General features: G+C 33.7%; 1 protein-coding gene across 1 annotated transcript; it reads right to left on the bottom strand.

Annotated features, from left to right (window-relative positions):
* Positions 1–9,328: 9,328 nt before the first annotated feature.
* Positions 9,329–26,305, bottom strand: LOC145593690 (uncharacterized). The gene is made up of 25 exons (XM_081650009.1): positions 26,080–26,305; positions 25,851–26,001; positions 25,598–25,707; positions 23,486–23,651; positions 22,347–22,447; positions 22,180–22,252; positions 21,949–22,084; positions 21,266–21,426; positions 19,871–19,995; positions 19,683–19,779; positions 18,640–18,736; positions 16,475–16,526; positions 15,786–15,887; positions 15,548–15,694; positions 15,272–15,434; positions 14,950–15,198; positions 14,709–14,869; positions 14,460–14,588; positions 14,250–14,367; positions 13,709–13,904; positions 13,459–13,570; positions 13,213–13,367; positions 11,212–12,643; positions 10,638–10,832; positions 9,329–10,235 (listed from the first exon to the last, which is right to left on the bottom strand). The coding sequence occupies exons 2-25, from the start codon at positions 25,981–25,983 to the stop codon at positions 9,765–9,767; spliced, it is 4,881 nt and encodes a 1,626-aa protein (XP_081506135.1). The 5' UTR covers positions 25,984–26,001; positions 26,080–26,305; the 3' UTR covers positions 9,329–9,764.
* Positions 26,306–26,955: the final 650 nt, after the last annotated feature.

Genomic DNA, 26,955 nt, shown 5'->3' on the forward strand with positions numbered 1-26,955 from the left:
CCTTCTCATTCTCCCTCTCCTCCCCTATTGCTTTCTTTCTAAATTTCCCATTTATCTTCATCTCCTTAAATGGTCTCGCTTAGTTCGATTTCTTGATGATTATGGTAGATGTAACTTTTCCGGGGAGGTGTTTGATGTGGTTTTCGAGTGGTCTGAGTTGTTTTTTAAGTAGGTGAGTTTTATTCACAAAATAGGTCGTAGGCAATTTTCACAGAGATTAGGGTTTGTTCTTGGTTGGTTTTCTATAGTGAGTGGATATGTTTTGATGGATATAGTGTAAATAATTGAAGTTCAACAAAAATAATTTCAGTTTAGTAAAAATAATTTCAATTCAGCAAAAAATAATTACAATTTAGTAAAAATAATTAAAGTTCAGCAAAAATGATTTTAATTTAATAAAAACAATTTCAGCTCAGCAAATATAAGATGAAGTGAATAAGACCTAAGTTCAATCCAATCTAACTATTTTAAAAGGATATTGTCTCTCATTGGTTGGAGAAGTTCTTACTTATCACATTTTCGAGAATGTCTTGTTCTCAAGCTCTTCGTTTGATTTCGTTAAATGGTCCCATGCTAATAGACGATGTAACTTAATTAGTCACTTAAATTATCACGCATCTTGATAGGTTAGTTCCGTTCTAAATCATGCTTCTTGAGAGATTTCCCCGTATGTACTTATGGATATTGATTCCTATGATATATAAAACACTTTCATCCATATATTCACAAAGAGAGTAAATGTCTTATTCCCTTTTCTGTTTAGGTGAAATTGCAATTGTTAAGAATTTCAATACTTATTAATTAGTTTTACTGATTTTGTCATTTTTGTTACGTGGAGATACTAATTTTTATAAATTGCGTGGTAAAATTTATATTTATTGAACATAATTAATTTTAGTATTAATAACTACATTATAATGATTAAAACTAACTATTACATTAATTGTGAAATTATGTTGCCTAAATATTATTATTACTTTCTAGCCAAAACACAAACTCCACACATACATTAATCAAATTAATCTTTTATGATCACAAAAGACTAGTCAATGAAAATTTTCAACCAACAAGGTTTTTTTTATAACAATTAATAATTTTATGTAGAAAATCTATAACTAAGGCACAAATAAAGTTTTTTCTCCTATTATCTTAATTTAAAGATTAAATCAATGTATTTTTTTATCATAATTTTGGTATTGTTCCTTCAACTCATTTTTGTTGAGTTGAAATTATTATTACTAAAATTAAATTATTTTTGCAAAACATAAATTACTTTTATTATACAACTTAAATTATTTTTACTGATTTTCTATAATATTTGTTTCGTGAGCTTACTGAACTGAACGTAATTATATTAACTAAATAGAAATTATTTTTAGTGAACTTTAATTATCTTACTGAATATTGTTTGAATAAGTTAAAAGAGAACATTGCAAGGCCTTATATAACTGTGTTATGTGTGAAAAAAATAATAATAATTTTTTTTTTTGACGGGGTGAAAAAAAATAATTGAATACCCCCATCTTTTCAAGAGTTTCATAGAACTATTAAGGTCATCTTAGGCAACAAATTGTTAAACACTTTTGATGGGTTTGGTTGACTTCAACACCTTTTTTTTGTTTGATTATTATGTTTAAATTTTCGGTGCGAATGGTCACACAAGGGCAATACAAATCATAAATGGGGTCGGGAGATTTGAACATGTAATAACCTATTGTACACAAACTTCTTATCTTTATAGTTAATAATCACTAGGGCGGTCAAAACTTTTTTAGTGTTTACTTATGTTTATATGTGTGTTTCAATTAATTTAAGTAAAAAGTTAATGTTGCAACTTGCAAGTGTAATGTGAATTTGTTTCTGTTGTGTTCTTTGATCAATATCCCTTGTGGAACTGTTGTTATTAGTCAAATTCTAATATTTTATTCTCTTTTCGTTGGGATCTTTCCTCCAGGCAGTCTTCATTATAGTACAAAATGATTCTTTGATTAATATAAGATGTAACTTCAAAATTGATGTCTAATCTTCGACTTTAAAATTTCAACAAAGCAGTTGATCCTCTAGTGAAAGGTTGTATGTATACATGAAAGTAATGAAACAATAATGTAGCTTAGGAAAGAGATCAAGTATGAAAAATTGTAAAATCTGATATACAATTATCTTATATATATATATATATATATATATATATATATATATATATATATATATATATATATATATATATATATATATATATATATATACACACACAAAGAAAAATACAACGTTCTAGTCTTTCTTTTTTTTCTTTTCTTTTTTTTTTTTTAAGAAAAATACAACAATCTAGTCTTAAGATAGGTAAGTTCTATGAGTATTAGGCCCTGTTCTCTTCACCTTAAAAAAATAATATTAAGTAAAAATAATTTCAGTTCAGTAAAGTTCAGTTAAATTAATTTCAATTCAGTAAAAATAATTTCAGTTAAGTAAAAATAAGTTCAGCTCAGTAAAATTCAGTTTTCTTAAAGAAGAATTATAGTAGAAAATCAGTAAAAATAATTTCAGTTCAACAAAAATAATTTCAGTTCAATAAAATTAATTTAAGTTCAGTAAAAGTAATTTAAGTTCAGCAAAAATAATTTCAGTTCAGTAAAAGTAATTTCAGTTCAGCAAAATTAAGGTGAAGAGAACAGGGCCTTATTTGATCTAATTATTTGTATATGTCGTATGCTTTTTAATTTATTGATTAATTTTAATTTCAAAAAAAAGTGTGGACAGCACAAAACATAACAGCTCATAATTAAATGTGTGTACTATCCAATCCAAATGTAATTAATAACCTAAATTATTAAAACTTCCTTCAAGTAAATCATGACATTAGAAGATATAATATGAACTCAATCTTCAGCATAAATCATGGATTTAAGGTAATTGTGGATTCAAAATCATCAATAATGAATCTTGCCTAATGCACATTGAATATGCAATAAGGGTATTTTGGTATGTAATCAGCAATATGTCCTTTTATTATCTTTGACATTCTTAATCATCAATAATTAATCATCTTTCTTTGTTGACCGGATATCGTCATTTTTAAATATTTCTTGAAATAAAAATACTAAAATCATATATTGAGAGCAACAATAACATAATATTAATTAAGATAGAATGTAAATCAAACTTCAATTATACTACTAGAAGATCTTATATATACTCGAGTTCACGATATGTTCTGTTCTCAATTAAAAGTCATCAGTTATAGTGGTAACTAGTAAGACATTTATTACTTCTTTCCGATACTATATGTAGGATAATTGAAGAAAGTTAATTAATCACACATATACTTATGTCTCTAATGTACTAGAAAAAATGTCGACCGACCTGGTACGAAAAAAAGACATAAGACTTAAATATGTAAATCGCACCTAGTTCATAAACTTGTCATAATTATTGCTCTCAATAAATTCATTATCAAGATACTTATTGAAATAAATTATTGTACATCTAAGCATTAGTAAGTAATGACAAGTTGACCACTTAATCTTAGGTTTTGTTAGTCTTTTTAAGAGATTCACTTTGATAGCATCATATATCATAATTACTCTAGAATCACCATTTCTATATATGCAAGATATCCTTTTCAATTTCAACTCAATAAATACCCTTGTATATTATTACTAATGTTTCATATCAAAGAAATAAACTTCAATAAACCATGAATTTTGGTGAAAAACCCAATCCATCTCCTAAAGATGCTTTAAGCTTCTTTGTTGCATCAAATACATCTCATTTCAAAAAAGATTCACATCAAAATTTAGACAAAATGAAAGGTATTGTCACTATGAATGAATCTGAGCCCAAGCCTTCAAGCTTTAATCCTCAAGCTGTCAGGCTTGATCTAAGGCTATCAAATGAAGGCTCTAGCATGGGATCTAGAGTAGAACCAAACCTTAGCCCTAATATCAACCAAAATCAATTAAGGCCAAGTAGTTCACATAGTAAACCCAAGAATAGAGAAAGGTCTTCAAGATCTAGGGTTTTCACTTGCAACTATTGCAAGAAGGACTTCCCCACCTCTCAAGCTTTAGGAGGCCACCAAAATGCCCACAGGCAAGAGAGGGCACTTGCGAAGAGGAGAAAAAATGGAGGCTTAAGTCAAGGGGCGGGTTATAGTCATTATCCTTCTCCATACTATCCTTATTCAGGTATGCATAACATGCCTTATTATGGATCATACAATAATCGATCACCTTTAGGGTTTAATCCAGGGTCGTCTATGACTCATAAGCCCACAGGGTCGATGCCTAGTCCTCAAATTCCTAGTCCTCAAAATCCAGGGTCGTCTATGACTCATAAGTCCACAGGGTCGATGCCTAGTCCTCAAATTGGGCATGGAGGGTGGCCAAAACAATCTCTAAGGGAATTGATGGCATCATATGATAGGCCAATGGCACCACATGATCGACCAATGGCATCATATGATAGGCCAATGGCATCACATGATCGGCCAAAGGCATCTATATATGATCTGCCAATGGCATCATATGATAGGCCAAGGATGGAAAATAATTCTGAAAAACCTTTTGAATCTATTAATCGCACTCCAATATCCTGGTTTAAGGCTCGGAATGAAAACCATGCAGTCCCAAATTTAGGACCATTCAAGTCTAATCCAACGGTTAATCCAAGTGCTAGCAAAGAAACAACATTATCCAACAAAAATGTTACTAATGGCAATGCTCATCCGGCTAATGAAAGTTTGCTTCTTCTTAATGAAGGTGGTACAAATCATTATGACAAGACTAAGGGTTCAAAGCTTGATTTGTCCCTTAAGCTTTGATCCTTCATTTATTAGTATGAAGGTGATTTTATGGAGGTGGTAATTGCAACTTATATATTTAATATTTCGTCATAATATGTTTAATTTTTACAATTCAGAATGTAAGGCTTTTATTTATTTGGATTTTTTTTTTTTTTCTTTAAGCATTATTATCTTTCTTATGTAATCTTGTCATCAATTGGTGATGAATTATTAGAGTGGAGATTAAGATCGTTTATTATGTGATTTGCTTTGAATGGTAAAATATAATTATGATGATATTATTTTCCCTAGAATCCTGATCTTTCTCTTATATGTAATCACATTATTATACTAATAAATCAACAACATTAATGTTAATCTACAACTTTATTTTTACTAAACAGGCTTAATAATAATGGTACAAATTCTTAATTGAACCTGGTTCACACTAATTTATTGTGGACCACTAATATTAGAGAAATTATAGTTGTTTTATTATTAAAAAAAAGGTCACTATAATAAAAATAAGGTCACTATGTTGAAATAAAAGTCATTTTTGTAATATATAGCTATAACATGTTAATTTTTTAATGAAATATTTTATATACTGGTGAATATGAATTATAAAGGTCACTATGTTAATATTAGGGTTATAACTTCGTATTCAAGTTCACAAATCACAATAATATTAAACGTTATACAAGTTTTAATAAAGGTTACTATGTTAAAAATAAGGTTATTATGTTAAAAATAAGGGTCACTATGTTCAATATAATCTCAGTTGCGTGTTTATAAATTTCGGGTCCATAATAATATTATTGTGGACCAGGTTCACACAAGTCTTTCTGTAATAATGGACTCGTCTACTTTAAACATTTCACTAAATTTTATATATAAAATTAGAGAACCACTAGTTTTTTTTTTTTTTGACGGGAAGAGAACCACTAGTTTAAACAAGTTTCAATAATACGCACAATACCGTTGTACCGTACCCCTCAACCAAAAAAAAAAAAAAAAAAAAAAAAAAGTATACTAGTAGACTAGTACGTAGTATATAAAAATTAAAAAATGTAATTAATATTTGAATCTTTTTTTATTTAATTTAATCAATATTTTCTTACAATGTTAGATGACAAAAAACAATTACTTCCTTTAAAATTTGGTTATCAGTTTATGTTTCTTGTAGCACAAAATTACATGCTAATATGTAATGTACTAGCTAAGCCAAGTGATTGACGACTTACAAAAATTATGAGTACAATAATGTATGTAGTATTATACTTCATATATATATAATTCCAACTTTATGCCTTTAATATTCGATCAAAATCACTAAGACGCTACTATTAATTACATTGTATGGTAATCACAAGATGTTAAGTTGAGAAATATTTGGAGCAAAGAGAGAAGTTTAACTAGTCCAAAAATGGTTTAAATCAGAGGTTTGCAATTAAGTCCAAAAGAGGCATGTTGTATGAGCCTTTTGAAAAAAGAGATATGTAAATGATAAATTATAAACAACTAATTATTTTTCCTAATGTATTTATTGATCAATTTAAACAGTAAATCTAGTTTTGAGTAAACAAAATTTTTATCAAACACTTTTATAAAAACAACTAAATAACTAAGATAGTCAAGGATGTGCTTAAGGAGCACAAAACTAGAAAACATTATTGAAAGATGACATTAAACTATGCTTTGTTGTAGTAGCAAGGATGTGCGCGAGCCTTGTAAACCCTCCGAACCTTGTGGATCGATAATGCACTATGTGAAGGACATGCTGATATATATGACGAATATGATCCATCGTCCATTTTAGTTTGATATCTGTAATCAAGTCATCTATCTCTGAGCATCTAAACCATAGTCAATGAGTTTGTAAATATTATACCGGAATGTAGTTTTCGGCTGAGAAACGGCAAGATTTATGAAACCACCAGTAAATGCATATAATCTTCAGAATCTTCCATGGGTAACTTTGTATTCATCAGTGTTAATTGACGACACATCTTTATACTCAAAACAAGAACTAAGTCGAGCATGATTCAATTCTAGTCATTCTCGTGGGTGTTATCAATTCTCATCTCGCTTTCGTTCTATTGTTTAGCCTGGAGCAAAGTAACATGAGATGTAAATTTCTTACAGTTCACCTTTCACCCATCTGCCATTTGCCATCTGCGAGTAATTTTATTCGTAAAGAAAATTGGATTCCCTGTTAATATACTGTAAATATTGAATTATTAAAAGCAGATCATGTAATGATCTACGTATAATGTAAAGTTAAGCATAAAAAGGGATCAAGTGTTTGTGATCAATATAATAATTAATGTTGTCGAAGGAACTAACATTCAAAATGTGTTCAAATGAATTAAAGGTGAATTCGTTGAATAACCTAAACGGGTCAACTTCCTCAAACCTTGCCTCAAAGGGTCAGGGCTAGCTATTGAATGTTTGTTACAATGGTGTACTTATTGTCATTATTGATAAATTAAAAGTGGTCCGCAAAAAGATGCACCACAGAGTTTTGGAGCACCACCAACAACCAAATTCTGGATATTAGACACCTTTCAATTCTCTTTCAATGAGAACGATCATTTCCCTTATCTTACAACCAAGTAAGTCTTAGCACCCTTTTTAAGTTTAAATTTCATTCTAATAATTAAGAAAGAACATCGACAAATGTTTTACTTTGACTATGATGAAAAGCTCCAAATAGGCACACGTACGGTAGGTTTAGAGTAAATAAATAAGGCAACGATGATTTAGAATTCTTTTCAAGTCCTTCTAGACTCACTTTGTACTTATTCTTCATTCTTTTGCACATTATTGTCAGTGTTGAAATAGTCAAGACCAATTAGATTCAAACACGAACTGTACTTATATTTTTAATTGAAGGTAATAAATTGTTTCTTGATATTGTGAAAGGAAATAAAGTAACGTAAATATATTGCATATCTAGCTTTGTTAATTTTATCTGAGTTTAACAATAATAATGAAATAGTAATAGTTAGGAAAGTGAAAGAAGTGCTTTGACTAGATACTTAGACTCATTAAATAAATTCAAAGATATCATGACAAATTTAGGGTAAATTCTTAATTGTCTTTGTATCATTGAAGATATATAAAGCGCGGTAATGCTAGGTTATTGCACGACCTTAAACTTCTAGAGTAATCCAACTATTAAGAAACAGGTGAACATTCCTAACACGTATAGCTTGTGCCATAATACATAAATACATAAATAGCTATGGTGTAGAAGTTCTACCAAAAGGTCTCTGCTAGGTTGAGATTTCAACCCCCTTATAAGGAAGGCTTCGTTCTCTTCAACTACTGATGTCTATCGCTTAACCTATCAAATAGGTTATCAACACATTCTATTTTGAACAAATGCCTCTAAAAGGTTGCATCATTTTTAGAATAAACAAAAAGTCGTTTTATTTTTGGAAGACCAACCAAAATTCGTACTACTCTTAACAATTTTTTTCAAACTAAATAGATTTCATATTTTGATAATATCTATATACATCGTGACGAATTGAATCTTAAAAAAAAATAAAAAAATAATGATTTATTTCCTTGCATATAACTCACAAAAATTGGTCATATAGAAGAATGTAAAATTGCAAATCTTGTAAATATTTAAATGGTAAAATAAAGTAATGATTGACCAACAAAATCAGCATAGTCTTTTAATTTGTATAACCACTACGAGTACTACCTTTCAAATTTTATTTTATTTTATTTAATTTTTGTTTTTTGCACATAACTTAAAAAAAATCAAGGGTTTTTCTACACAGTAACCCTGTTTTTTTCACTTTTCTACGTTGTGCCCCAACATATATGACTTTCTACACGGTAACCTCAATATACTTTTTGTTTCTATACGGTAACCTTGCCGTTAAAAAATTCCGTTAGTGGGGCCCTCTCTCCATTTATTAATATTATTTTTATCGAATTGGTATTTTTTGCCAGATCTGAACTCAATTTGGACCCCTAAGGGCTAAAATAGCCCCCGAAACCTTTGACGGAATACCAATTCGATAAAAATAATATTAATAAATGGAGAGAGGGCCCCACTAACGGAATTTTTTAACGGCAGGATAACGGCAAGGTTACCGTATGGAAACAAAAGGTATATTGGGGTTACCGTGTAGAAAGTCATATATGTTGGGGCACAACGTAGAAAAGTGAAAAAAACAGGGTTATTGTGTAGAAAAACCCAAAAATCAAATACTCCTCATTTCTTGACATGCCTCAACTCGTCCTACATCCATCTTACTTCCACAAGAATTAATTCACTGATTACAACTATTAAAAGAACCTCTTGTTTTTCTTTCAAAAAAAAAAAAGAACCTTTCGTTTTTTCAAGAAAATATCCATTTTAATTGCCTGAGTTTTGGCAAATTTTCACATAACGTACTCTAGTTTAGATCTACAAACTTAAAAAATACCCAAATTAGGTTAAACATCAAGCACACAAACGAAAATTTTCTGTAACCCTCCCCAAGTTCTACACACATTTTTCTCCTCTAAAACAGAAAAGGCGAATACACAATGTCAAAACTGGATGGCATTTACAGAAGCAACCATTTTCAACTACAGTTTCTCTAAATATCCAAGATGGTATAATTAATGGATAGTTTGAACTACTCAGTATTATACAGGGGTAATAACAGCTACATACTATATGCATTTTCCTTCCCAAGAAAAAAAAAAATCTCGTTATACATACACAAATACACACATATGCTCGGGACAAAACCTGGTGAAACAACCCCTTCCTCTTTTCACAACCTCTAAAGACAAACGAAAAAAAAAAAAAAAAAGGAAAGGGGGTAAATAATGTGGGTGTAATAGAAATTAAAGGATATCAACTACGTCTTGCACAGCAGTCAGCCAGTCAAAAACATCACAACTTGCCCGAAAATTGTGAGACAGAAACAATGGTTTCATCTCATTTTGAAATCCAATCAATTCATTAACCCTAGCCAAATGGTGAGGGAACAGGACCTGCTAAAGAGTCTGACCTTTTGATGCTTCCCATACCACATATAATGCAACCAGGTGCTGATAATGCAGCAAATTTAGCACCACAGAGATCACAAGCATCATAACCAATTGTGGATAAACGGCTGAGGGTGGCAGCACAGAATTGTGATGGGTCTTCCATGGGATCGATTGATTTGTTGGTTAAGCCCCTTTGGACACATAAGTCAATCAGGCTCCTCAACTCCTCTTGTTTGCCAGGAGGTGCTTTAGAGAATAAGAGATCGAGCATCTGTTTCGAATAAGCATAGTTTTGGACCTCCATGTTCCGTTTTATAGCAGTTCTTATGCAGCTTATGCGATGTTTTGCAAGAAGAGGCAATGAACCAAGATGCCTGGACAATCGGGCCATCTCATCTTTTGCACTAATAGCACGAGGGCCTTGAACTCTTTGAAGCCGTCCAATTTCCTGAAAATTAATGTGGGTTAGGTAAATGGTTTAAAGTTATAGGTAGAATTTTTTAAAAAACGGATAGATATACATTCAAACATATAGGTTTATGCAAAAAAACACATCTACAGCAAAACTGTATACAAATTAATAAAGCCATTAGGTTTTACTGTCTACTTCACACAGACTGCAACTGCTACTCAGCATTTCAGCCAGATATATTTGGCTAAGGGCCCAAGGTCATGGAATGCCCAAACCACAAAGCAAAATACCAGTAGCTGCAATTCAGCATAGCAGCACACCAAGAATGCAGGAAAACAACTTGGGTCATAATAACCTCTAATAAGAAGACAACAGAAGGAAACATTGGTGATAAAGGGAAGATCCTGATCTTCCAAAGGTTGTTTATAGAAAAAATACCTGAAGCAGAGTAACTGCAATCTTATACTGAGCACAGATAGTGGCTTGGGCCTTAATATCAGAACCGCGTGAGTGATCTTTGGCTAGAGCAAGGAAAGATTCATCAAAACAGGATAATGCATCTGGTAGCTGATTCTGCTCAAGGTGCGCCAGTCCAGTCTTAAAGCATACTGGAGCAGCTGCCCCACGAGGAACCTGCTTCAAAGTGAGTGTAGACACAATTAGAGAAGACTCAAGAATTTGCCGATTGAAAATATTTTTGTTATATATTTGGACTTCCTACAGAAAACTACATAAACAACATGTGAAGAAGTTAACTTGATGAGAAATTTGCCCGTCGAAAATATTTTTGTTAATATATTTGGACTTCCTACAGAAAACTACAAAAACAATGGAGCAAAGTGACTAGATAGAAAAAAGATTAAGAAAAAAAATCGGGCCTGAGATATGAAGATTCATAAGAGAGTAACATAACAAAGCATAAAATGAAATCTTAACCAATAGAGCAAAAGGAAATTCAAGATAGCTGGCAAAGATATACAAAATGCAAACATAGAAAGACGGGGAAATTCACCTGTCCCGGACGTACAGAAGTTGGAATGGGTTGTGCAGGAGGCTTTTCAGAGTCTGCTGCACCAGGAGGCACTCCTAATACACTAAGGTCCAGAGGTTGAGAGGAACTAGACAGCTGAGTGGCTTGAATCTGAGGCTGTGGCGGGACAACATTCTGACCCACAAATTGTGGTGGAATCCCTCCATCTGGAAGCCCAATTGATTCAGTTGAAAATGCAGTTTGTTGAGTCACTTCAGGGGGTACACCACCATCTGCAAAACCAACATTATTTGCAGACGAACTAGGTTGACTAGTTGCAACCTGATGGCCTCCAACCCCTTGAAAGTTTTGATCCAGTTTAGAAATCACAGTCCCTGGAGGAGCAAGTGAAGCTGCAACTTGAAGAGAAGAGATAGTGTTTTGGAAAAAGTCTTCGGGAATAGGCCCAACAGCTGCCCCACCTCCCTTCACCACTGGTGGTGGCTGTGAACCAGCAGGTGGTTGAGCTAGTGCATCAGAACCAAAGAAATCCCCGGGAGCAGCATAAATAGGGGGAGCTGAGCCCATGCTGGTTGCTGTAACGGGGGGTTGGAATGTGTGGCCAAGGTCCTGAGATCCACCAGCTGATGACTTGGTCCTACCCATTGGCGGGACCAAACTAAACTGCCTCGTGGCTTCTTTGATTTTATTGACATCCACAGTAGCAGATGAAAGCGGTTTATCTCGAATTCTGATTTGAAATTTCTTAGTTTTTGACTCACCCTCTTCATCATCACTACTATCACCACCAGAAGTACCATACAGTGACCTCTTAAATTCTTCCTCAGCTTTTGCTTGTTCATCTGCAGCAGCAGATCCTGAAGACTGTTTGGTAAGTGTTTCTAGACCCATCAATGAAGCACCCTTCGAATCAGCTGCAGTAGCTCCCTTGCTTGATATCGAATCAGCCAAAGTAGAGATCCCGTTTGGCTTACCGTCAGAAGCCGCAGATGTAATAGCTTTCACCAAACTATCTTCTCTCACTTCAACAACATTTCCTCTTCCTTTTATACAGCCAAGATAAACACCAACATGATCTGTCACAATCGCAGGGATAGGCCCATCATCAGTTTTCATGTATGGCATTACCTCAGCAGCTAGTTCCCATTGAGGTATATCCTTCATATTTGTTGGTGTTTTAATTTCCCAGTTTCCACCTCCCCATTCAGGTCCTTTCGGAACCACACTTTCAGCAGCAAAGTTAGCAAAAATGCCTTGTGTCCACCCAGTGGAACGAATTCGTAAAATTCTTTCACAACATCTCCTCAACTCTGGATCAGCACCATCTTCTTCCAGTTTCTGTGCAAGACGTCGCATTGCACTAGGATTGAGGTGGCATATAAATAGATCAAGCATGCTTTCATAATCTGAAATAACTTCAAATGTTTCCTTAGCACTGTCAAACTGTCCATACCTGCAATTGCATTTGCAACTTATCTGTTATCTAGGAAAAGAAGGGCAAAATCATTTGCACGAAAAAAATGCTACGACTGCTTCTATTCAAAACCATCTTCACAAATGAAATTTATAACCAAAAGAAAAAAAAAAGGGCAATGCATAATTTCTCATTCCATATATATAACTCCCTCTGAATATTTTTTTTCAGGTAATTCTTCCTGAATGGAATTGGCAAACAAGCCAAACTAGTGAGTGGGGCATTTGGCAAGTGTGTTGGATTGGAATTTGGATGGACAAAACTTAGAGTGTGTTTTTTTTCTTGGGGAAGGGGGGAACCAAAAAGAGAAATATTTCCTACAAAAACATCCATTAGTGACTTCTGAAAGAAAGAAACATTCACAGATCAGCAGCACGGGAGGCACCAACACAAAAATTAAGTCACTATGAATAATGTTACATATTTTGGAAGCATGTGTGTAAATGAAGATAATTACTAATAATTCACCTCTCTAGAAACAAGTCAAAAAATATCATCAAGGCCATATGAGAAAGAAAACTTCAGAAGTATTTGGACTATCAACATACTTGATACAGGCATATCCCAACTCTCGGAACTGATGAAACAAATGAGATGTCGGGGGACATCGAGGGTAATCTCTTGAACGCAGATATTCATCTTTCAACACGGACAAAGCAGTAGAGAAACGAAGGGCCTTGATGGCATAACTTCCTCGCAGCACCTAGGTACATTTCCAAAATTGCAAGTGAGGAAAATAATTATTGTAAAACTATAACTGTATCATAATCTTTGAAATATAACTCAATAGTCACCTGAGTAAACTGTGGACCTGCTTGGGATAATGACACGGCAAGATCTCCACAAACTGGAGTGCCCCTAGCTAATATATCAAGTGATCTAGGAGTAATGCGAAGGCTGTCAAACCTTCACCGGGATTATTATGAACAAGTCAGATGGAAGGTCACAATGACAAGGAAATTAGACACAGGGCACCCTATACAAATCACAAAAGGACACAAGTCCCAAAAATAAGCATTCCAGTCATATTACTTCTAAGAATACCTTGATGTGATCTGATATAATGTTTCAGGAAGATCAAGCTTCTGCTCAAAGTATTGCTGCATTGTTCCAAATCCGATAAGAAGAGGCTCAAGAAGTCCAACAAGACAGCTTTTTATCTCAATTTTCTTCTTTTGCCTGGGGCTTATGTCTGTTGGGTTTGCTAGCAACAAGCGATCATTTAATGCTCCCACAAGAACTGCAGTAAAGAAAGTAAATTTACACCCATTCACATATACATCTAAAAAGTTGCCACTTGAAAAGTAAGAAATTTCAACAGATAGCTTATTGCTCAGATAACCTCTGTCCTAAAGTCCACTTTGACATAATAGAAAGTTTTGGAAAGAGTTTTCATTAAATTATTTTAAAACACATAATATACTTATACTAGACGCTAGTGCAATAATGGGCACAAGTTGATGCATACTATACAAAACAGTAGAATATCAATTTTGGCAAATTCCAAGACGGAATTGTTAGGCATTAGAGATGGATAGACTATAACATATTGTAGACAAAAGAGTGATAGAAGGCATCACTATACCTGCATTTGGCAAGCTAGTTGACAAGATAGTCCTCACTTTTCCATCCCATCCAAGCACACTGATTGCTGTAGTAGTAGAAAAAAGGAGAGCAGGACCAATCCACAGAAGAGATCTAAAGTATTAAAAAAGTCAAGTTCAACAAGTTCTATATATATTCTTAATTACGAGATCCAAAAACTGAAAAATGGTGCCCAATTGACAAAGGATATTGAGGGAAGTCCTCTATCAAATTTTGCTAAGCTACTAGCCAAAATCTCCAAATCTGCTGAAGCAATAATAACTCTATGAGTAGTCATTATCCCAGCTACTTGACCTCTAAGAGTCTCCTGCCAATGAACCTACAAAGGTAGTCAACCAACAGACATCAACATTAACCAAATGCCTCTTAAGAGGTAAGTAATCAGTGCATAAATGTGATTGTAACGAAAAATATCTCTCATCACTGTATCAAATATCACCTGGAGTACTATCTCATTCGCTTTCAGCTTGATTGACTTCCGCCCTTCAGCTGTTGTTGGTATATAATGGCCATGGCCATCACTGCTTGATAGACGATATCCTTGCACAATCTTTGCCAAAGCAATCTGATTTCCATGAGAAGCAAACATCAAGGTGGATTCTGCAATTAAAAAAATGGATCAGCAATATATTCAAAAATAAAAGTGAAAATCAAAGATATAAATTTTCTTTCGTAATTACCTAATGGAGTAGAGAAGATACGGTCAACTTCAGATTCGAACATAAAATGCACTGGACCCTTGACAGAACTTGTTGGAGCAGGATCAGCAGCCAGATCTGCTGTAGGATTTTCTTCAAGTGCTGCTTTGTTCTTGTCATCAAGTTCTTTAGATGACATTCCAGGAAGTATATACAAAGCAAGTCCAATCTTATCACTGTCAAGAATAGCAAACTGGCTATCATCAAGACCAATGAACGCTGCATCTTGACCTACACCAATACAAAATCCAGTGTGAATATTTTTCCACATGAAGACCTGAAATTGGTTTCTATATGTACCAACCTTTGACTGTACTGTCTTTACTATTCGCCAATCGGGTATCAGTATTTTCTTTGTAGAGAACAACTTCATTTGCTGCACCACTTAACTCAAAAATAACAAGAAATAAATTCTGCTTCCTACTATAAACAACACTCTTTGGTTGATATTCAACATTTCCAGGAATCTGAAAACAACAACAAAAAAAGGAAAGAGTTAAAGACATGATCATGGAAGCAGATACACAAAAACAACACAACACTTACAAAAAAACTACTATACAGAAGTTAGCCTTAGTACCGAGCTGTAAAGCTTTTTGTAAATACTGTCTGCTCCAGAACATAGATTATAGGCCATGAGATTTACACCTTCCATGTAGAAAGCTCTGACAGGATAATGCAGAACCCGATTTGCTTTATTGAAAAAATTAAGCTCCAAATGAAATGGCTGAAATGAAATACAAATTTCAAGGCAGATAAGTTTATTGAAATGAAAAAGATATCAAATTACAGTTTACTGGGACCAGTGAAAGATGTACCTGACAAACAGGAAGATGTCTAAGATGGTTACTATTATCTAGTAAGGTGATGAGAGGCAAACGAGCAACTGGAGCACTTTTGGCATGCCCCTCCAAGAAATGCTGTGAAACAAAATAGAAAATAGAAGAATACATGAAGGAATAAGTATCAAGAGCAACTTACTTCAAAAGGAATAGTAGTTTCCCAACTGGAATTATATATCACAGAAACAAGTGTGTTGAACAAAGAACTGGAAACCCTTTGACTCAATGTTATTAATGAGACTGATAGAAATATGTAAACACTGATGAAAATACTATCTATTGATGTAAGCAATTTCTTGATAATAACCAATTCCATGAATTATATTATCTACAGCAATAGCAAACATAATTCCAAGCAGTTACTGATCATAGAATGTCACCAACTTATAATATACTGTAATAGCATCTAACTGTGGCACATCCATAGTTCCATACAAAAGAAAAGAAAATATGTTTCCAGGGCCAAAGTGACAACAAAGGTTCCACAGTTACCAATCAGATATGCCTTAGGAAAGAAAAAAAAAAGGCCATAAACAGAAATGGCTCAACATTCATAACAACAGAATCAAATGTGCAGTAGTGCATTATAGTCATAAGATGGAACTTCCCCTACAGCATAAAGGTCCACAATAATTTTTCAAGTATAAGAAAATGCAGCAACATACACTGTACAGGAAAGCCTTCCGCGCAATGTCAGCAATTGTAAGCTGATTTTGTCTGGCATAATAGAGAAAAACTTAATCAGATATGAAGAAACTAAATCAATTTATATTGAAAAAACAAATGAAAAAGCTGTTTTTCAACAGAGAGGTACCGAGCTTTTCCTACTTTTCCTAGTTTAAAGTGCAAGTGTTCAACAATTGTCATTTAGCCAGAACAATGACTAATTTCACATTTTCTTATCGGGCTATGTTCAGTTCACATGATCTAATTTGGTATGAATTTTTCTTATTTCATCTGATCTGATTTCTAAATTTGACCAAACATTGACCTAATTTGTACACTAATTCGTAAGATAAATAGTATCAAATGAGACGTCATTAAATTCGTATTAATTTGTGCTTTCCATAAATGAAATTTTCAAAAAAAAAAAAAATTTAAATTATGAAAATGAAGATATTCAACAATAAAATAAACGCAAATAGAAAGATTTGAAAAGATCTGATGTGGTCAGATCAAAATATGATATCAACTTATATAAGCTGAACTGAACATAGCCTTAGTAAAAGGTTTAACTAGAGCTATCAACTTCGATCAACAATTAAATACCATGATATTGACACAAAAAATATACATATAAATAAATAAAATAAAAGACTATCACCCTTTGTTAATTGATTGATCCTATGATAACAATATTGTCGATTATGTATTGATATGCATAGTGAAAAAATGCCGATGCAATGATATTGTAAATTGAGTAAATGTAAGATGCCTGAACTTGAGAAAGATTTCTACAGTAGCATATCAAATCATGGTGTAACAGACACTATATCAATTTATCAATCCTTTTAGAAGGTTTGAGTGTTTTGAAAACGAATCACGCAACACGCCCTTGCCTACTAAGCAGCAAGGGTGCAGATCTTGTGTGGAAAGGGACGAATACTTATGAAGCAAAAGTAAGCGTTTGATTCATAAGGAGCACTTTTGCCAATTGGCTACAACAGGGAGGCGTTAGTCGCTGCACTTGTGTGCGCATAGCAGGCACAAGCGGGGCCAACTGGCCAACACCGATGTTTAGTGTCTCTAGCAGTGCTACAAACCAAGTGAGCAGCGGAACATTTAAAAAGGTCTAACAACACACAAAATGACATAAGGATTAAAGAAAGACAATCATGGGTAAGAAGCTTTAAGGCCTTCTGTTTATCTGTAGTTCTTTCAAGTTTAAACAGATAAACAGAATACCTTAAAAGACAATCCCTGTTCGCTTTTAAGGATAAACTCTTTCATATGGCTTGCTTGTTAAGAACATAGTGTGAAGCTGTGAACACATGGTACAACTACTCCACAAAAAAAAAAAAAAAAAAAAAAAAAAAAAAAAAAAGCAAAATGATTTTTTTAAGAAGGATAGTTATGTAAGTGTAGAGTTTAGAAAGGGAAGGAAGCAATATGAAAGATTTTGAAATCCTCTTACTTTATAGAATATAAGGCAAAACAAGATTTTTAGAGAAAAAAAAATATGTATAGCGGGTATTTAAACCCTAATCCAACATGCAGCCACATGGCCCTCATCCCTATGGTGTACAAATCAACTAGTGAAAAATAAAACCAATTAATCAACACCGAGATCCAATTCATATATAAGCATTTCTTGTAACATCAAATTCTTTCAGAACTCAAACCAATAGTCCAATAATATTCCCCCCCCCCCCCCCCCCCCCCCACTATCCTTGCTTGGCTTGATAGATTGTTGTGTAACAAATGCAGAATGTGAAGTAAAACATTAACTAATTTTAAGTTTTGAATTTGCCAGGATTTCTAATTTACCAATGCTCGAAGGGTCTCTTATTCCGCTCAATATATATTGACCCCTTACCTAGAACCTCAGGTTCAGATACCCACAAATACCATTGTTCACCTACTGGCTTCATACAGATCAGTAAAGAATAGTTTCCTTGAAGCCTTATATTCTAGTCTCTCATCAAAAGGTGCTCTTTGCTCAAAATCCATCTAGTAGACTCACACTAAAACGGGAAGCCGAATGAATATTCATTGTGTTGGCATTGATTATTAAATAGGAAAAGCAACTGTAAATATCACTTTAAAAAATCTCCTTTCATATGAAAGCAATAGGGGAAAAAGTTAAAATTAAAACAGCATCTTAACCCACCCTTTCAAATGATGCTCTTGCAATTGTGCTTGCAACTGGTGGTCAGCCAGTACTCCAGAAGAGCCCAAAGCAGCAAGTTTTTCCTTCAAAACAGATGCTGCAATCAAAGGTTACATCAATAAAAATGAACAATTGCCCTAGAAAGAAAAGTTATCAGTACTGAACGGCAAGATAAAGCGATATCTAACATGAGAAATTGTTTCATTGCTTTTATAATTACCAAAATATGTGGAACGTGAACATTGGAGAAACTTGGAACAGCATTCAATACTCACAAAATAAGATATTTTCTAGAATGAGAAAGGGGCTAATTGATGGATAGATAACAACATGTACTATCACATGAAAATATATATATATATATATATATATATATATATATATATATATATATATATATATATATATATAAACATTTTATGCTTCATAAGAAAATACTTCGTAAATAAGTACCACAGAACAAGAATTGACGATAAGCTGGCAGAGCAAATAATAAGTTAAGTCAAACCAACATTTCTAGAAGTTGTGCTCAGTATATCACCCTATCACAAACATTTCTAGAAGTTGTGCTCAGTCTATCACCCTAGCATAAACATATGTTTGCTAGGTTTTATCCCTACTTAATTGTCTCCTTTGAAAATAGTGTACAATTGGCATTGCTCAAGTCTTAGAAAGAGCGTCAAATACAGTCCTAGTCCAAGATTTCATTGCAACTCAAAGTTAAGCAAGGAGGCAGCAACAAGTGACTTCAATCAAAAACTTCAAATCTCTAAAAATACAAGTGAGGTGATAAAGAAACAGCATGGAAGCTACAAATCTATATTTGACTAGCAGTATAAGATGCCAAAGCCTATTTCTTTGTCACTAAACAATAGTTAAATCACATCGTCAAAAAGACTTGAAGTTTAAATAAAAGAAAATCTTAGTGCACTTGTACGTCCAGCTTCTAGCACATCTTCAAAGGAAACAGGCATTGAAGCATCTCAAAGAAACATTATGGCAATGCATTTAGAATAAAGAAGCTAAAAACAATTTCTTATCACCTGAAGATCCCCTTGCACTTTGGAGAACAGCAAAGAGTTGTTTCCTTCCTTCTCTAGTGAATGCCTTGTTTTTAACATTGTCTACATTTGCCATTTTCTAAAAGATAAAAAATATATATATATATATATCAGACCTGCAAAAATTAAGTGATAAGCCAAGAAAATTCATTCAGATAAATATACTCAACTGCAAATAGTAATGAGGCCATATTTAGTTTAGTGTGAACTTCTAGAGCTCTGACACGTGGCAATGGATAAGCAACTTCTCCACCCTGCTGAGACAGAATCTTTGGAATGTCGAGAGATTCAATAGCTACACAAGAGAGAGATAATTTGTACACATGAGAGAAAAGAAAATGATAGCAGCTTCAAAGAACAGCTTACATCAAGCTGCAACCACAACAAGCTCTTACAAAATGAATCGTTTATACTTGGCTAAAAAGTATAACTTCTCCTGGATTTCTGTGGACTAAAGTACATGCACCTCCAAATACTGTCTCATCGATGACACAAACGCTCAAACATATACACACATAGAGAGAAAGGGAGCTAAAACACACATGCCAAGCATTCATAATACTCTCTATGATAGATTGTTCAACAAGTGTAATAGATTTGTTTACATAGTTAATAAAAAATTATCTAAAAAAATTAGACTTTGACTGATTAAGATTTTTGACTGAGGATTTTTCAGATTTTATTCGCTTCTTCTGAGGCTACTTTATTGGTGTAAGAAGCAGCTACAGGAAGATTTCTACAAAGAATATGCTGAAAAGAAGGGCAGTAGACCAACAATAACTGCCACAGCCTATAGGCAAAGAAGCTAATAACACTTCCCTCAAGCTTATCACTCTGTTACTAGAGTTTGTCTAGTCTGTTACAATAGCTCAACTTAATTCAGCCAAAAATGTCTCTATGATTGGATAGGAAAACTGAATAGAGTTTGTCTCGTCTCTCTCCTTTAGTATTTAAGTAAACTGACTGTTGCAAAGCCACGTGGTGTTTTTAAAAAACTTATAATACACAAAAGCTATCGACACCCTACAAAGGCCACAATATAAAGTGCAAAAAGCTCTGCGCCTGCAACCTAGAAAAAAGCACATAGACATGCGCCTTTTTTAGGTCCTTGTGCCTAGCAAAGCTAAGGCACCAGCTCTCGAGCCTGAATGCACCTTGCGCACTTTTCAAAATTATTAAGTCCTTTATATTAAAATTTATAAATAATAACTGTTGTTTCTAACAATAAACCAAGAGGGATCTTTTACGGGTTCTGTTAATCTGCGTAAAAACACTTGATAATTATTTACAGAGCATTTAACGATATATGATTATTTAATATTTTTTTACAAAAGGTGAACATTAAACAGATTACAGCAACTAATTCTTTCTCGTACAGAAATAACAGGGTAATGTGAGATAAGTTTCATACCCAGGATTCAGTTAAAACATATCTAGAATTCTTGAAGCAGAGAACACGACCCTGAATCCTCTAGAGTTCAGCTTGATAAACTAATAATCTTACTAAAAATAAGATTAATTACACAAATTTGTCAGCAATGAAAAGAGTAAAAGAATTTTCTAACCAGCAGGCTCAAAGAAATTTGCTTGCATAGGCGCTCTATTGGGATTTAGTACCACCCGTGTTTTCCAGACTTGAAGTGAACCATCTTTTGACAAAGTAGCTATCAACCGCAATGCTGGCAGCCAAGCAACTGATGTGATAGGTTGGGAACCCACTTGTGTTCTGAAATAGATTTTAATTTTAAAGAGTGATACATTGCGCATGACTTATGTCACAATTTTATATGCAGATAATTGTAATAAAACAAAATAGTAAGGAGGAAGGACCCAAGTTAAAAGGACAGATAATAATTCATACTACCTCCGTCCCCTTTTGATAGTCCCTTATGGGCATTTTTCACGGGAATTAATAAACATAAATAAGGATAGTAAAATTACATTGAAAAAGTAAATTGACATTGGGTATGCAAAAAAGTAGAGAGAGAAAGTAATAAAAGTACATGGGAAAATAAAATTTACATGGGAAATTTAAATTTGCACAAGTATTGTTGCAAATTGGAGGAAATTTTGGTAAAAAATTAATATTAATGGTTGTTGGAAAAAACAAATGGGGTGAACATTTTGGGACTAAAATTTACCCATAAGGGACTATCAAAAGGGGACGGAGGGAGTAATTAACAAACAGCTTAATCAAGAAACAAGTCATATTGAGACACTTATTAAAGGTAATTAAAAAGGATCTTACATTCCAATCATACTTGGTCTCTCTGTAGACACATCCCATGCCAAAAGTGTACCCCGCCTGTCACCAACAAACATCCACTCTAGTGTTGGATGAAAAGCAAAGGCACCAGCACCAAGTAGCTTTATAGTATTATCAACTGCAACATCAGGTTAAAGTGAGGCATATACATATGTATCCATGCTGCTGCAAAGCAATCTAAATAGGAAGGCAAGAATGATACTCCAGTCTTACGTTGTAATGTGTAGAGAACCGCATACGTATGAATGTTGTAAGCTCTAATCAGCCCTTCTGCATAAGCTACGTACTGAAATCACAGCCTCATAAAGCTCAGAATCGATGGTCAAACAGATTATGAGCAGCAAAGAAAAAGTGAGCAGGACATCAAGCAATGGAAATACCAGAACTGGAAGTCGGGGATGACAAGCAAGATTCACAATAGGTTTCTTCAAATCTGTCTTTATTTTTGTGGGAGACCTGCCGCCCTCAACAGTTCCGACAACTGCTTAAAGAGTATAAATAAGTGGAATTGCTTAAAAAAAAAAAAAAAAAAAAAAAAAAAAAAAAAAAAGAAAAAAAAAAAGAAAAAAGTAGAGCCATTAAGGCAGAAAGTTCACATCATGCACACAATAATTAAATCAAACACGGATGCCTCATCTCCCCTCCTAGCTATATAAACCAATCTTTTTCTCAAACTCCAGTTATCCAAAGCTAGATACTGCCACAACCACAACAACAATAATAAATATCCTTCAACATTTTGGCAATAATTTTAAGGCAACAAGTGGCTGTTGGGTCATTCATTGTACTATCATTGAAAAGCAGATGTGGTAAGAAATAGTGAGGTATTAATTTTATTTATTATTTTATTGAATGAGAAAGCATAAGGAGGGGGGGGGGGGGGGTAACTTTTTAGTCTTAGGAAGAGAGAGGTATTGTTACATAGATGGGGTCATTCCTAAAATAAAAGTGTAACGAGTATTCAAGGACAGGTGAAAAAGGAAGGTGTAAAGACAATCTAGGACGGAGGGTGTCATGAAAACAATAGGGTAGTATTAATAATTTAATAGTTGTTCTACAAGCAGCAAAAACAATATAGGAACAATACACAATTGTTCATGATCTTAATTCTTAATACTGACATAAACAATGATTCTAATCTTAATTAAAGGCAGTAATGTTCATAATAGAAGAAAGAAACCCTTGGATAAATTCCAGATTAAGTAAAAGCTATTGATATTCCTGCCCATAGAAATATGAGGATCACCCACCTTCGAAATGCTTCATCAACTTGATATTAATGTTGTAAGTTTTATATCTAGATATGTTTTAGTTTTTCCAACTGGAATAGCAACAACTACATTGAAGCCCTGAATAAGAGCTTCAACCAACTTCCCCTCATAAATGTTACATTGCCCAATATAAGACCATTTTCTTCCTAACAAACACTACACAGTATATTTGATGCAGACAAACAAGTTGAACTGCAGGCACCTCTAATAGAAATTCATTATCCACATAATAATAGTGCCAAACAAACCTGTTACACTCATCTTCTTGTGAAAACCAAAAAAAACAACAGGTTGGAGAGGAGTCAAGGCCATATGAACTTCAGCATCAGAAGAAATTGGTTCCATTTTCCTCTCCGGTGAGTGAAGAACACAAGTTTGCTCCGCATCAAAATCACAGGAGCGAATGGTACAGTCCTAAACAGCAAAACACTCCATCAACATTTGAAATGTCATTAAAAGATTTTAAGCTGTTGACAAATTAAGGATCTCAGCTTTACTATACTTTCCCCAAATGCTAGTTTGGGGCTGATCACGGCGGTAAGTGGTACCAGAAGGCAGCATCCACTTAATACTAATTGATCTAAACATTGAAGTGTCAACAACATGAGTGCAAGAGATGAAGAGAGAGATCATATTCATTCAAAGTTAAGCATAAAACCAGAGTGAATTTTTGAGACAAGAGCACCACAGTGAACTTTTATGACAAGAACACCACAGCGAAGTTCTGTGAAGAGCATACCAAAATACTAACAGAGTTTAAGAAGAAAGACATGATCATCAGTGCCCATATTCCTTAATTATTTTTCCCTAAGATGCAAAAGCACCCTTTGAGTTTATAAGATATCTTAAAAATTGAAAAAATAATCTAAAGAGACATCGTATCCTTTCCACCATTTCATTCACAAGCTACTGAATTATCAGCAATTGTCAGTTCAAAAGTGCTTAGAAACCATTTTTACAACGCAAAGAAAGGAGGAAAACTACCCAGAGGTAATCACTCACAATTCTCATACAGCTAAGAAATTTAACTCATCACAACATTGTGACTACCAAAACGCATACATACCAACATCCTTCCCCAAAAACAGAGCCTTGAAAATATATAAAGAAGCTGGTGTAGACAGGAGTATGTCAATGGAACCATCATCAGCATATACTTCCTCCGCTTTTTTTTTTTTTTTTACTTGCAACAATTCTTGTTTTTACGTTTGCCAATATATATAACTTCAATCGTTTTTATCTTTAATTATACATTTGTAACAATTATAAAAATTAGATTTTAACAAGGTATACATTGAGACAAATCTAACAAAACCCCATATAAATCACAAAATGGAATTGAAATAAAGTATGTGAATAGTGTATACTATTAAAATATTGCAAGTAATAAAAACAGAGGAAGTTTATCATAACATGGGGGAGGGAAACAGTAAGAAAGAGGTGAGAGGCAAGAGGGACCATAAAAATCATGTAAATGAGGAACTTACAAAATGTCAATGAGACTATATTCGATTTCTTAAAGGTAATTGATTCATAAAGGAAAAAGCGATTAGATAATATATCTTATCATAACCCTCCTTTCATACCTAACACTCCCATAGATTATAGATAACTCAAAGCCATTTATAGACAACATGGATCCCGATGATAAGGATCCCGATGATTGTGTTAATAACCTGAACAATATGGAGTTGAATTTAGTCCATCCAATGAACAACAAGCCAAACCAATATCTCTTATATATACACGAAAAAAAGAACTGGTATTGAATGATATGGGACTTGAGATCTGATATTAAATATAGAGTAATAGTCTTATAAAGAACTTTCGCCATGAATCTTGAAGTTTAATCATCCTGTAGCAGCCTTTTCTGAGGACTTAGCTCGGATATTAAGCCTCAACTAGTCTTACGAGAAAATGATGATTCAACCCATGGATTTAAGCCCTCGTAATTTAAGGTAATTATGGTTTTAGACTGCCTTATGATTGAGAAGTAGACCGAGACTTTTGGAACATCATATTGTCAAAAAGGGTGATTCGGAGGGAATATCAGGTTGAAACAAGCATAAATCGAGCTAGGAGACATGTTCAAGCAAGAGATATCTATAGTTAGTACTCCGTAGTTGGCAAACCTTGCTTTTCTAAGAATCACGAAAACACACATTACTGGCTAGCACATGTGAATGAGTTGTAGACCTAACTTGAATTCTATTCTAATACGTATATATGTATCAACTATCAATCAAGCTAAAGAGTGAAACATAATCCATAAATCAACACCTCTCATATCTTGCGAGAATGGCAAATTATGAGTACAATTTACAACAAGGCAGTATAATTCGATAATTCCGTAAAATTACCTCGAGTATAGCAATCACAACATGACCACTGGTAGGACTATACGACATCCGAACAACAGGCGAACCAATGTCAATGGTAGAGATCTTACTCCCAGTAAGTGCATCAAATTCTACAACACACCAAAGCAAGATTCAACAACACCATACACCAATTCAATCACACAGCAACAATCACATACTTCATATAATCAAAATCACACAAAAAGATAATCATAATTTCAACAAATTGAAAATTAAGGTTTAGCAATTATACCAATAATGTATTTTCCGACAGCAGTAGCAATTAGGGCTTGACTGGGATGAAATGCGGCGGCATGAGGCTGCAATGGCTTTGCTTCTCGACCGACATGTCGAAGATCTAGATGTTGTATTGTAGTCCACTCCATTTTTGTAGCTCAAATTACCTGCAAAAACATCTGAATTTTTGAATTTGGAATTGATGATCGAATTTGGACGCCATTAGAGGAGAGAGAAAGGTATACCTAATGGAGTGATCGCGAGATCCGACGAGATTCCGATTGATCTCGTCGGAAAAAGTCGGGATTTAATTTTGAGGTATGTTCTTCAAGTTGGGTAACCGGTCATTTGAGGAAGGTAATTGTTAACTGTATCATTTGTATGGTGAGTACGATTAAATCAGATGGAAATATTGAACCGATTTGTATGGTCTTAAAATCAAAAGTTACTTGCTCTAGGAAATTTGACTTTTATTACTGCTTATAATGGTTTTAGTTGCGGTTCTGTTAATGGTCCGTCATTAAGTGTTTTTCCTCGAGTTGCATGCTGAATAATGCTTTAAAAAAGATTTTAGGGATTATTGTATTTCTTAAATACCCAACTTGAGCTCGGAATCAGCAAAAAGTTAACGTAAATGCCTTATTTGCATATCAAAAAATATCGATTTGAGTGCAATTATTCTTTTTTACGCGAAAATTGTTTGGGTAAGATTTAGTGGGTCATTTTAGCTTATAAGAATCCAAATTGAGCTCAAAATTGACAAAAAAAAATGGCATAAAGTAACCACAAATGTAGTAATTCCACTCTGGCCATTTTCTAAACATTGAGCATGCTCCTCCAGCAAAAAAGAGGCCAAATAGACAAAGAGGATATAAAAAAGAATTGAAAGTTTCGAGGCTGCCCCAGTTTCTGCTATTGATTAACAAAATTGTTTCTCAAAATGGTACAATGGTAAATAAGATTAACAGTTTTAAATGACCTGTTAATCACTTACTATGTGGCCTCGTTTAGTATGATGTAAAATGATCATCGAAAATGATTTTCCCTCTTTTTTTCCATTTTCCTTTGTTAGGTTTGTGAAGGGTCGGAAAATAATTTTGCCTATTACATCATTTAAAATA

This window comes from Chenopodium album, chromosome 19, assembly GCF_948465745.1.
Source record: "Chenopodium album chromosome 19, dcCheAlbu1.1, whole genome shotgun sequence".
NCBI classification, from domain to species: Eukaryota; Viridiplantae; Streptophyta; class Magnoliopsida; order Caryophyllales; family Amaranthaceae; genus Chenopodium; species Chenopodium album.